Genomic DNA, 14,048 nt, shown 5'->3' on the forward strand with positions numbered 1-14,048 from the left:
TACCTCATGGTCGCACAAGTAGTGACTTCATAGGCTGTTGCCAGCCAATTGACACGTTTAAACACGTGCTTCAGACACTGGTCACGCTGAGGCGTTCCCCCATTACAGTCCTAGGATGCAGTGCGAGTTCCCCTTTGAAAGGGAACATTATTTTTCCTTTGGCCTTGAAATTAGAGGTTGCCACCTTTTTTGAATTAATACTTTCATTACCACAGCAAAAACTATAATTGTTAATAAAAAAAAAAACTAAAATTGTGAGTAGTATCTGCAAACAGTGACTAATTACAAGAAATAATGAAATTAATTAATGAAATAGTACATACATTTAATAAAGTAATCAAATGTTAAAATAAAACTGTATATTCTATGCTGTGTGAATATGCATTGATTCTTATTAAAGATACTAAGTTATTCAGTTAAGTTTGAATATTCAGTAAGTTATTTTCTCTTTGTCTTTTGTTGTTTGATTAACAATAATGACAAAGACAGCAGCAGGTAGACTATATTAGGCTGCTTTTGGCCAGATCCAATATATTGACACTGTTTTTTTCCACCAACTGTTTACTTTAGTCTAAGACATGACTGTCTGTGTTTACGTGAATACGCACCAAGACAGGCATTTTTGACATGTGTTTGTGTGTATTTCACAGTGTAGAAGCATATTAAGACATGAAAGGTGTGCATGCTTCGGGTGTATGCTTACAAAATATATATCGGGTGTATGCTAACAAAATATATGAGAATATTCTGCAAAATATAATGTGATATATTACATAATACATTTCCATATATGGGAATCTAGTGCTTATATTTTTTAATATACTACAGTACATGCACTGACCATGTATGTTTATATATTGATTCATTTAAAAATATTTAGAAATGAACAGTGCTCGAAGTTCATGGTTACAACCATGCTTATGGTTATCTCTGCACATTAAACTGCACATTAATCGATTACATTACACACTTCTACCAGTTTCCATTCTTTACATTTTACCCAAGTGGCTGAATCAGACACTTTGTGTGTTTACTACATACTAACCCTACCTGACTCCTAAAAGAAAACATTATTTACTTTATTTATTAATCATTTTTACTGTTTAGGACATCTGTACATTTTTAGAGTTCAAAGTTTAGAGATTTAGCTCACTTCTGGAAAGTTTGACCACAAAGTATAGTTGAGTAAACCCATTCTCATAAACATACAGACCAGAGTGATTGTAGTAGACTTAAGTTCGTAGTGGGGAAGGAAGAGGTCAGGGACGACGAACAACTGCTGACTGAGTCTTTATTGAATATCACAACGGTTCAACAGCAGGACTGTGCAACGCACAACCACGAAAATAAACAATCCATAAAAGGGCTTCACTCCAGGTTCGGCATACGCTATCCACAAGGGCTTCTCTCCAAGTTTGGTTTACACCATCCACAAGGGCTTCACTCCACGAACCTCGACACGACTCAGTCAACAGTTCCCCTCTCTCTCACGCTCCTGCTTCTCACAGCGTTTTATCCTGTCTCTGTGCCAATCAGGTGTGAGAAACAGTTGTTCGTGATTTGTATCCAACCCACTCACTTACCAAGCGTCTCCCGCTATTCTCTCCGGTTGCAGACCTCGCTGAACCACGCCCCCCTCGCCACAGTGATCATACTTAAAAGACTTAACAAAATCAGTATGCTTGGTTACTACTCGTCTGAAGTTTGTAGACATATAATATATGATATCTGGGGACAGACAAAAACAAAGTTAGCTAACTGGCTTAACTAATTAAAAACTAATTTTTTGTCTGAAACATACGTTACTGGATATTAATTACTCATTTATAGAAGTGTTGTATAAAATGAGTATCACTCATTATCACATATAATGGATTTTAATTGATATGCATTACAATTTTTTTTCCATCATTTATGTTAGCCTGTATGTTAATCTGGCTTGATAAACAATGATGATGACTTATGACATACATGTACATTCTGTATATAATGACTCAATAATGGTAGGGTTTTGTCTCGTACAGAAGTCCGGAGAGAAGCTGCAGCATCAGATGGACTGGATCCGCTATCAGAATTCCTTCTATGTGTTCTGGATACTGGAACAACTTGCACAGGACACAGATTGTAATGTAAACCAGGAGCTTGTGATCCATCTGGAAACTAAAGCATTAACTCTCGCAGATGAGTTTCCCCTGTTCTCTCTGTATATGTGGCGGATCGGTGGTCTCTTCAGGGTGGGACACTGATGAGCAGACATGGGCTGATTGCTGTCATTTCAAATCTTTGCTCCTTTTTAAGAGCTCAAATTACATGAAGTGCCTTGTCTAAAAATATGAATTAACTACTGATTAATAAATTATAAACCAGTCAGTTTTGTTGTGCTTTTTTGGAAGTCTTGTGTTGATAAATGCTTGATGATAAATCATCTATAATAGGGGTGTAAAACTCCTGCAGAGTTTAGCTTTGGAGCTGGTTGGAGCTAGAGTTGAAGAGTGGCCCTCCTGGAGTGGAGTTTGACACGTGATCTATAATGTGACAGAAAAACTTAAGACAATTCTTCACAACATGCTTTCTTTTATGTCAGATCTAAACTCGACCTTCTCATAAACACTTGTATGGAAGCGACTTTACAGTTCAGAAGATATTGATTCATCCACTGGTTGTATGTATTACCGTCAATGGTGCCTGTATGTGTTTTTTAGAGCATCAACTTTCTAGTGCCTATTAACTTGCATTATATGGATTCACACGTGTAGTACCATGGTTGTTTTTGATACCATGGTTCTACTACAGTAAGGTTGTAGTAATGCTACAAATAAAACTAGTAACCATGGCTGTTTAAAAACCATGGTTCGTGTACCTCAAATTAACTATGGTTGTAGTACAATATTTTTGGTTTTACTAAAGTACCTTGAATTACATTTAACATTTAAAGTTATTCATCAAACATCAACAAAATAAAAACAAAATGGCAAGTTACTATTCTGTGATACAGACTTTATTACAGCAATTACATCACCTGAAAAATCAAACAAAAAAACTGTTGTGTGTGTAAGAACATGTTCTCACATGTGACAATGATTCAGAGCAATTGTACTGAAGCAGGAGTGGAAGAGATGGCAGGCAGAAACGCAGATCTAAATCTGAGGGGTTTATTGCAAAACAACCATGGCAAGAACAGGAAACCCAGAGAACAAGGGGAGTAGAAACACAATCAATCTACATACATCCACAGCAAACAACGACTGACAAGGAACAAAGGAAATGCAAGGGCTTTATATATATATATATATATATATATATATATATATATATATATATATATATATATATATAAACACACACACACAGTGGTAATAAGCTAACAAGACACATCTGGGAACACTTATACACTAATCAACAAGGAAATTACACTACAAACATGGCACTTGAAACAGGAAATACAACATAATTCCTGACAGGAATTTTAAACATATAACAACAATAAACACAGAGAACATATAACAATAATAAACTATAATTTTACAAAAAAAATATTTATGATGAAGTTCTGCAGTGCAATGTTTTATTTCTACAGTAGGGTTGAAGGTAAACTCTGCAGGGAACTGAGGTTTGCACCCCTGCTCTATGGAAATGAATAGACCTTTTGAAAAAAAAAAAAAAAAAATATATATATATATATATATATATATATTTTTTTTTTTTTTTTTTTTTCTGGTGTTGTCCTGCTTAGATATATTGTGTGCATTTGTTTTAGTTCTTGTTATTCCCTGTTCATTGTCTGGACTCTTGTGTTCTCTGCCTGGATTTACTTCTTTTGTTTTGTTTAAATAAACTCTTAAACTGTATCTGGATCCAACGTGCTATTTTCTAAAACAGCCATGTTTCACTCTGTGATTATGAGACCAATTTGCTGCATTATTACAAAACAGTTTTATTAAACATTTATTTTTATTAACATAAGAGTGTGGTCACCTAACATGTTTAGGATAATAAAAATAACACATTTAATTCAAATTAGGTGTAGCAAAAATGAGTACACCCTACAACAAATTCAACTAAATCTAATATTTTCTATGGCCTCCTTGATTTTTAAAAACAGCACCAATTCTTCTAGACATTGAACAATTTGATGACATGCTATATCGGACACTCTTTCAACATGAAAAATTACACAAAACATACATCTAAGGTCACTGGTTCATTTCTGAGGAAGAACGTGATTCAGTGGCCAAGCATGTCACCAGACCTCAGCCCAATAGAACACTTGTGGGGAGTTCTGACATGACAAGTTGAATGTCATTCTCCATCCAGCATCCAGAATCTGAAAGAGTTCATTCTTCAAGAATGGACAAAGATAGAGCTACAACAAACAAAACAATGTCAGTATTTAGAAGGAATTCACAGAAACGAAAAGAAACAATCGACTATAACAACATTACAAATATTTTTACAAAAATATTACAAAAAGACTAACATCAGTGATGAACAACTCAAGGGTAATTATACAAATACATATAAGCATAAAAATAAGTAGGGATGGGTAGTTTGACACCTAGTGTCAACACACATCTCAAGTTTTTCGTCACGCTAGTGCGAAACAGTGTTCCATGTTTCATAAAGTGTACCCCCATCTACATGCTTTGGCCAGTAAATATAGCCATTACAGCCACATCTGTTCTGTGTGAAAGAATATTTTCTAAAGCTGGGGATGTAATTAGTAAAAAATGAGCCGCTTAAGCTCCAGCACAGCAGAACAAATAATATTCTTGAATAAAAATATGTAATTGCACATTTGTTTTTGTTTTTTTTTATTTAACATTGTGCATGTTTGTGTTGTTTTGTCAGGAACAGACAAAAAATGGTGCAATGAAAAATCACATAGGCCTAATTTATTGGCACATTAAACGTTCTATTTAGAATGTGAAAAGACAATTTTGATGCGAGTAAAAATGAAGAAAAGAAACTCTTTATTGTCATTGTCAAAATACAATGAAATTTGGAAACTATCGCTGCACACACATGTGCTGCCATCTTGCTAGTGACATATATGCTTATTAAATATTCAAATAAACCTTACAATGGCATTTCAATGAACAAAACATCTGAGTGACACAATAGGTGTAGGTATTTTTATTGATCACCAGATGGCGAAGTAGAGCACCAAAAAAAAAAAAAAACTGCATTGGTGTCAAAAGCTTCAAGGCACCAATGCAGTTTGTTGTAAAAGCCTCACTGCTTCAGAAGCCTTCTTCAGCACATCCCTAAAAATAAGCATAAAAACAAAATATACCATATGTAAATGCATAAAAATATTTAACTGACCTTGTGCTCCTTTTCAACCTGATATGTAAACAGCCAACGACAAAAATATACAAAAATAAAACAACAAACAGCAACTAAATGTTCTAAATTCAGTGGTGGAAAAAGTACTGAAAACTTGTAGCCTACTTAAGTACAAGTACTGTTAGATTGCTGAAATAACACTCAATTACAAGTAAAAGTACTGGTGTCAAAACAGTACTTAAGTAGACGTACAAAGTAGGCTACTCCTCTCAAAAACTACTCTAGTACTAGTTACTTTTTAGCTGGTGATGGTACTGCTTCTGTGTCCAAACGCTCTACCAGACACCCCAAGAAAACAACAAACGGTGCTAATATACTCACATTGTGATGTAATACTACTGAAATATTATAAACCTAACCTTTACCTTCATACCAAAATCCCAGATGGCCAGACACTGAGTCATCTTTTATAACTCATTAGAATAATTGTGTCTGGGATGCTGTGAGCAGAGACTGTAGTGTGCACAACAAGTTTTTAAATGCTTGGCTTAAACATGTAATATTAATAAAATTTTCTCTCTCTCTCTCTTTCTCTCTCTCTCTCTGTGTTTGTGTGTGTGTGTATTGACTTGCATGGTTTAATTGTTCACCACAAGACTAGTAATGTGCACTAACAAAGTTGATTTCATGATGAATTTAAGTCCACATACCACAAACTATATACTGCCATATCTCAAATTTTTTTGTCCATCCATTTTGTCAAGGCAAACATTATTTTCAAGCTTGGAGTGGTTTAATCCAAGTCTTCTAAAAAGATACGTTCACTTTAAATGATAAACCAATTTTAATTTAAGCTTTTATTTACATATAACATTGATCAGTTACTGTTACAATAATCTCACTTAAACATTTATTCATTCTGTGTATTAGTGTCTTTACAACAGGGTAACTTTGTTGTAATAGCTTACAGCACATGGAAGCTTGATTTCAAACTTGATTTCAAACTGAATTTACAAAAAAGACAAGTAAACAGTCAGTAATAAAATAATAAAACAAATTACCTCAGTTCAGTTGACATATTTGAAATATGATAACACTGAATTTTTATACCAAGTGTTTTAAAAGCCATATATGTTGTTTATTTATATAGATCGGCTTTGACCAGTAAAGTCTGTACAATGCAGTGATTCAGTTAGACTGACTAGGATATTTATATGTATAAATCATACAAACACCACAGCATTTGAATGAAAGATTTACATCAAATAAAATAAATTAAATAAATTAAAGATCCACCTTTGATTGTTTAAAGACTTCCTGGTTCACTTCACTTACAACCAATACGATTTCATGTAGCATTGTCATCGGTCAGTGAAAAGTTTTAACTTTTGACAATGTTTAATCCAAGAGGAAAGAGAATTATTTCTACTTTAAGAGCATGGAGAGATAATGATTGCACATGCAATATCTGAGTGAGAGGAGAGGAGGTTCATTTGTTCATTTGATAGTGTCTGTTGGAGCCATTTAAGTTTGAATGTTTGAATGTTTAAAGTGTATTAACTTAATTGTTGACTTAACTATGATTTATATGTTTTTGATGAATTTAAAGATGACTTTTATTTTGTAAGGTGACTGTGTAAGGAAGAGGTCAGATTGGAATCAGGTGTGAAGGTGGAGAGAGCACACAGCTTTTGACCACACTCATTGTTTGATTGACCAACATTAACTTTTTTATTACTTTCTCTAGAAAATAAATACTTGATTTAGCATTTACGGTGGAATGGAGGTCATTTTTTGGATTATGTGCGTCAAAGAATCCTTCAACCTTTAATTTGAATTAATTGTGAACAAAAAGCCCCTACATTTCAAGTCGAAAGCTTCTCTGAGCTGGGATTTGGATGGAGCAAACAACTAGCATTTGATCAGCATGTCTGTGAGTAGAATGGAGTTCATTTGAAACATCAGGCCTAAGCTTGCTTGGCTGTTTTGAAGCTTGCTGTGTCAAGAAATAGGAAGAAAGAGTGTGGTTTGGAATTTTGTGTTTGAAAGCACTGCTGTTGTGCTTCATGATGGATGTGAATATGGAGGTTGCAAAAGATTTCAGATTAGGAATTATCTGAAGGGGTTTCTGAAGAGTCATTGTACAAATTGATTGGGTCACGAAGAGCAAGACTTGGTGTGCTTACATGGAAAAAGAATGAGTTTGTGTCACTGATAAATGCTGGTCATGTGGAAGCATTTGAAAAGCTCTTGACTGATTTTATGGAAATGCAGGTGTCTGTACAAAGGTCATTACCTGTATCTGAAAGGGAAGGGGATCATAAAGATTGGTACGAACCTAAGCTGATATCATTCAGAAATTTTGTGTAGGAAATGAAGAAATGATTCAAACATGCAGCAACTTCTGATTCTGAGGAAGTTACTAGTTACTGAAGCACTAGAAGCAAGCATGCATCCTCATGACAGCATTTCAAACGCATCAAGTAAACGTTCACATGCGTCTTCTGTACGTGTCCAAGCGGAGGCTGAGCGTGCAGCTCTAATGGCTAAAGCTGCTACATTAGAAGAAAAATATGATTTGGAACTTCAACACGCTCATCTTAAAGCAAAAAAGGAAAAACTGGAACTGGAAGCTCAAATGACTGCAAATGCTGCAAAACTCAAAATGAATATGAGGAAACCCAAAGCAAATCAAAAGTAACAGTTCAGTCTCAAAGGAAATCAATGGATGAGATTGTAGTAATGTTCAAAGTTCGTGGGGAAGGAAGAGGACAAGGGTCGGCTTTTGACTGCTGACTGAGCTTTATTTAGTGTAAATGAAAAATGTCCAACAGAAGTCTGTGCACGGCACAACAACGAAAATAAACAATCCACAACAGGGCTTCACTCCAGAACAGTATAAACAATCCACAATAGGGCTTCTCTCCAGTGCTGTTGTCGCGCTCGGTGTCTCAGTCAGCAGTCCCTCTCTCTCTCGCACACTCCTGCTTCTCCTGGCGTTTTATCCTGTCTCCGCGCCAATTACTAGAATGAGAAACAGGTGTACGTAATTTACATTTAACCCACTCGCTTACCACGCGTCTCCCGACACTCTCTCCAGTTGCAGACCTCGCTGAACCACGCCCCCCTCGCCACATACCCCCACCGCCCGACTCAGGCCGGGGAGCCATCCAAAATCAGGAGAATGAAGCAGTGGCCCGCCACATAGAGCAGCCTTCACTTAGGTAAAGGCCTGCTGGCACAGCTCCGTCCACTGGACCGTATCTGGTGCATCCTTTTTAGTCAGATCAGTCAACGAGCTGGTGAGGTCCGAATAATTAGGTACAAACCTTCTATAATATCCCGCCAGCCCGAGGAACTGTCTAACCTCCTTTTTGGTCTTGGGGCGCAGACAAGTCGCAATTGCTGCGGTCTTATCAATTTGGGGACGCACCTGTCCATGCCCCAAGTGGAAGCCCAGATACCTTACTTCCACGCGCCCAATTGCACACTTCTTCGGGTTGGCCGTGAGCCCAGCCCCCCTCAGCGATCTCAGGACGGCCCTCAAATGCTGCATATGCCGCTGCCAGTCATTACTGAAGATAATAATATCATCCAGATAGGCAGCAGCATATGCACCATGGGGCCGCAAAATTTTATCCATGAGCCGCTGAAAGGTAGCCGGTGCCCCGAACAGCCCGAATGGAAGTGTAACAAATTGGTGCAATCCAAACGGCGTCTTGAAAGCTGTCTTTTCTTTGGATAATGGCGACAAGGGGATCTAACAATATCCCTTTGTTAAGTCCAGTGTCGAATAAAATCGAGCCGTACTGAGCCGGTCAAGCAGTTCTTCCACCCGTTGCATTGGATACGCGTCGAATTTCGACACTGCATTCACCTTGCGATAGTCCACACAGAACCGAACTGAGCCGTTCGTTTTGGGAACCAAAACTATCGGGCTCGCCCAGTTACTGCTGGACTCTTCTATTATTCCCATTTTAAGCATTGCCCCTAATTCTGCCTGAACTACCTTTTTTTTGTGTTCAGGCAACCTATACGGCCGGCTGCGAACCACCCCGCCCAGCTCTGTCTCGATGTGGTGCTGAATGAGGTCAGTACGGCCCGGTAGGGGAGAAAACACGTCAGCAAACTCTGCTTGTAACTGGGAGGGCGAGAGGTGATCTCCCCCTGGAGCCAGAGCGAGGGATTGTTTTTTGACATTCGCCTCTGGCCCGAGATCATCCTCCCCGCTAATCACCGTCGCCAGCATCACTGATTCCACCTCATTCCATTTTTTAAGGAGGTTGAGGTGGTAAATTTGATGTGCTCCTCTCCTATCCGACCGTATTAACTCATAATCGAGATCCCCAATTTGCCGTGTAGCCTCAAACGGTCCTTGCCACTTTGCCAATAATTTTGAGCTTGAAGTAGGGAGCAATACAAGCACTTTATCTCCCGGTGAAAATTTGCGTAAGTTAGTTCCCCTGTCATAGAGTTGGCTCTGTTTGTGTTGGGCTTGTAACAAATTCTCCATGGATAGCCGCCTCAGAGTGTGGAGTTTTGCTCTCAAGTCCATCACATACTGAATTTCGTTTTTAGCCTGAGACGGTCCATCCTCCCAAGTCTCTCTTAGGACATCCAGCACCCCGCGGGGCTGGCGTCCGAAGAGAAGCTCGAAGGGGGAAAACCCCGTGGAGGCTTGCGGGACTTCTCGTACTGCAAATAACAGGGGTTCTAGCCACTTATCACAATTTTTGGCGTCTTCCCTAACGAACTTAAGAACCATGGATTTAAGCGTGCGGTTAAAACGTTCGACCAGCCCGTCTGTTTGTGGGTGAAAGACGCTGGTACGAATCGATTTAACGCCCAACAATTCGTAAAGTTTGCGTAACGTGCGTGACATAAACGCCGTGCCCTGATCAGTGAGGATTTCTTTCGGAATCCCCACTCGGGAGATTAAACTAACTACACTCTTTGCAGCAATGTTGTGGAGAGCCACTGCTTCAGGGTATCGCGTTGCATAATACACAATGACTAATGCAAAGCGATGTCCCCTTGCTGATCGCTCTAATGGCCTGATGAGGTCCATACCAATTCTTTCGAAGGGGACCTGCATTAATGGGAGGGGGCGCAAAGGCTCTTTTGGAGCAGCCGATGGATTCACCAACTGACATTCACGACAAGACGCACACCACCTGCGCACGTTCTCGTGAATGCCCGGCCAAAAGAATCGGGTCATGAGGTGATTTAGTGTTGCCGTTTGTCCTAAGTGACCAGCCATTGGATTAAAATGAGCCGCGTGGAAAAGCATTTCCCTGCGGCTCTTTGGAACTAATAACTGAGTTGTATCCTCCTTTGTCTGAGTGTCTTGGGTCACTCGATACAACCTATCCTTTATGATCGCAAAATACGGATAATTCAGTGGGCGTCCAGGTCATCGCGGTCCGAAAGAATTAGTCTCCCGATTTCGCTCTGTTCCCCTGAGGCAGTACTCATTGGTCCCTGGTCAGTCTCCCCCACCTGCACACGCACATCCTTATCCGGCGAATTTTTATTCCAAGAGGCATCCGAGCACAAACAACCCAATAATTTATTAAACGCAGGCCAATTCGTCCCCAAAATTATCGGATGCCGGAGATGTGGGTTAACTGCCACCTCAACATTAGGCTTTTGTCCCCTAAAATGGATAATGACTGGCATTATAGGATATTTCACCACATCCCCGTGCACACACCGAACACTAACCATGCGGCTTGTATCCAATGCCCCGGATGAAATCAGGCTTTGATGCACCGAGGTTTGGTTACATCCTGAGTCCACCAAAGCCTGATAGGTACCCCCCTTGATACTCACAGGAATTTGGTACCCGCCAGCTTGACCAGGGGCGGCCTGTGGATCAACGTCCCAACCTCCATAATCGGACACCTGTCCACGAAATGCTCCGGGTCCCCGCAACGTCAACAGGCCGGCCCAGACCTACCCGCCGCTCTCGTGGCAGGGAGAGGGTTAAATGGTTGGCACGGAGAGAGGGGAGAAGCAGGAGTGGGGTCAGCCCGGCAGCAGATGGTCCCTTGGGCGGGACCCGAGGTCCGGAAAAGAATCCCTGTTCAGTCACGCCCCGCCCCGCCCCCGGGGCGGAACACGAGGAGGGCCGGGCGGACGAGACCTGGGGAGAGGGACAGGCTTAGAGAGAGAGGAGGATGGATGAGAAGGAGAGAGAAAGGCAGATGGAAGAGGTTCGCCAACCCCTGGGCACGCCACCATGTGGTCCTCCGCGAGGTGGATGGCTGAGTCCAGCGACGTGGGATGGTGGCACTGGACCCACTCGGCTGTTCTCTTGGGAAGCCGAGTTATGAACTGCTCCAGCACCACCAGATCGATGACTTGCTCCACGTCGCCTCCCTCGGCCAGGAGCCATTTGCGGCAGGAGTCCCGGAGCTGTTGGGCCATCACGAAGGGCCTGCTGAAGTATGGTCCTCTTCAGGTTGTCTAAGACCAGGAGGTTCTGTACAGGCAGCTGCTGCGCTGCCACCTGCGACTCACCCGAGAGCAGTGGGATGAGTCGCATGGGCCACTGATCCCGGGGCCAACCTGAAACCTCCGCAGACTTCTCGAAAAGGTCCAGGAAGGCCTCCGGGTCATCCAGCGGGCCCATTTTGTTGAGGGGAAGATGGGTGGGCGCAGCCAGCTGTCCGGTGGTCTCCGTACGAACCTCCCGGTCGATCCAGCTCCGGAACCTCTCGCGGTATTCCTGCTGGACCTGAAGGATGGCTTGGAAACGCCGTTCCTGATCCGAGCGGAGGTCCAGCAGGGCTTGATGTTGGTCTTGGTGTAAGACCACGAGGGATGTTATGATGTCCGCAAACGGCACGGCGGAGGGCGTGTGCATGGCGGCGGCTCCCTTCTTCCTTCCCGGGTTTCAGCACCAATGTAATAATGTTCAAAGTTCGTGGGGAAAGAAGAGGACAGGGGTCAGCTTTTGACTGCTGACTGAGCTTTATTTAGTGTAAATGAAAAATGTCCAACAGAAGTCTGTGCACCGCACAACAACGAAAATAAACAATTCACAATAGGGCTTCTCTCCAGTGCTGTTGTCGTGCTCTGTGTCTCAGTCAGCAGTCCCTCTCTCTCTCGCACACTCCTGCTTCTCCTGGCGTTTTATCCTGTCTCCGCGCCAATTACTGGAATGAGAAACAGGTGTTCATAATTTACATTTAACCCACTCGCTTACCACGCGTCTCCCGACACTCTCTCCAGTTGCAGACCTCGCTGAACCACGCCCCCTTGCCACAGAGATGCATCATAATGATGAAGAGCAAAACGTACGAAGAAAGTCAAGAACTCTTCAGCCCTTTGAACCCTTCAGTCCGAGCAGTCATTCTGTGCTTGTACACCCTGCAGACCAAGATTCTGGACAAGTAACACCCCATAGTCTTGTGCCAGGTAGCCAAAAGGATGTTGCTACCAAAGATGGTACTAACTTATGTTTTGAAGATGTAATGCGCAGACAAGCTGATATCACCAAACTACTTGTCAAGACGCATCAACTCTCATTGCTACCATCTAGAGAAATACCAGTGTTTTATGGCGATCCTCTTCAGTTTGAATTGTTTATACAAGCTTTTGAACATTTAATTGACGGAAAGACTGATAATAGTCAAGATCAGTTATATTTTTTGGAGTAGTACACTGGTGGACAGCCAAAAGAGTTGATACGGAGTTGCATTCATATGAACCCAGAGCAGGGTTACAAGGAGGCTATGAGGTTACTACAACAATTTTTTGGAGATGCAATTAAGATCAGTAATGCATTGATGGAAAAGGCCTTAAATTGGTCAGTCATTAGAGCTGAAAATGGCTAGGCTTTGCATGCCTATGCTTTGTTGCTTCGAGGATGTTTCAACACAATGCAGAACATTGGTGGAACTGAAAACGACCTTCAATATGAAAACCATTGTATCCAAATTACCATTCAAACTGCGTGACCAATAGAGGTCAGTTGCTTGTGAAATTCAAGACAAAACCAAACAAAGAGCCAAATTCCTGGAAATAGTGCAGTTCATGTTCAGTTTGGTGATATTCTAGACACATCAATAAAGGTAGCTGGAAAAGCCAAAATTAAGGATTCAAAGCAAATTAAACTATAAGGAAGAGGAAGTAGTTTTGTTACAACAGTAACAAACATTGGGCAGTCTTGTGATGCAACAAAAGAAAGGAATGGAAGCAAGAGGGCCTTTGAAAATCCGGTAACACTTTATAATAACTGCACACTATGAAGCATTAGTTAAGCATTAGTTAATAGTTAATTAATCACTTATAAAGCATTAATAGACATTAGTAAGTAGTTTATAAATACAACTATAATTGCTTTATTCTTTATAAGCATATCTATAATGTGTTTAATAATTGTATTTTTATACTTTATTAATAATCAGTTTATCATTTCTAAATTAAGTATTACAAAATTTACAAACCAGTTATTTAGGAGTTGTCAGTAGTTCATTTAGTAAGTGTAAGTAAATGATTAATAAACTATTTAAACATTCATTTATACATCTTATTATTTAGACACATAGTAATAGTTACTTAGTGTGTTAGTAAATGTTTTATTAACACATATTCCTACTGCAATTCATGATTAATTCAGGTAGTTATAAAACATTTAGAAGTAGTCAGTTAACTATTTTTGTGAGCTCATCTAAAGTGAGGACTGTTTATGCTTTGTAAAGCTTTTATAAATGAGATTTAAAGGTTCAGTGATCTTCTGCATTGCTGTTCTCTAA

General features: G+C 40.4%; 1 protein-coding gene across 1 annotated transcript in view; it reads left to right on the top strand.

Annotated features, from left to right (window-relative positions):
* mei4 (meiosis-specific, MEI4 homolog (S. cerevisiae)) overlaps nt 1-2,246 on the top strand; it is a 41,309-nt gene extending 39,063 nt beyond the window's left edge. Inside the window, exon 5 of the mRNA XM_067383527.1 lies at nt 2,025-2,246. Coding sequence (XP_067239628.1) covers nt 2,025-2,246 — 222 coding nt within the window. The remainder of the gene's footprint in view (nt 1-2,024) is intronic.
* The last annotated feature ends 11,802 nt before the right edge of the window (nt 2,247-14,048 follow it).

This window comes from Chanodichthys erythropterus, chromosome 4 (genome assembly GCF_024489055.1).
Source record: "Chanodichthys erythropterus isolate Z2021 chromosome 4, ASM2448905v1, whole genome shotgun sequence".
NCBI classification, from domain to species: domain Eukaryota; kingdom Metazoa; phylum Chordata; class Actinopteri; order Cypriniformes; family Xenocyprididae; genus Chanodichthys; species Chanodichthys erythropterus.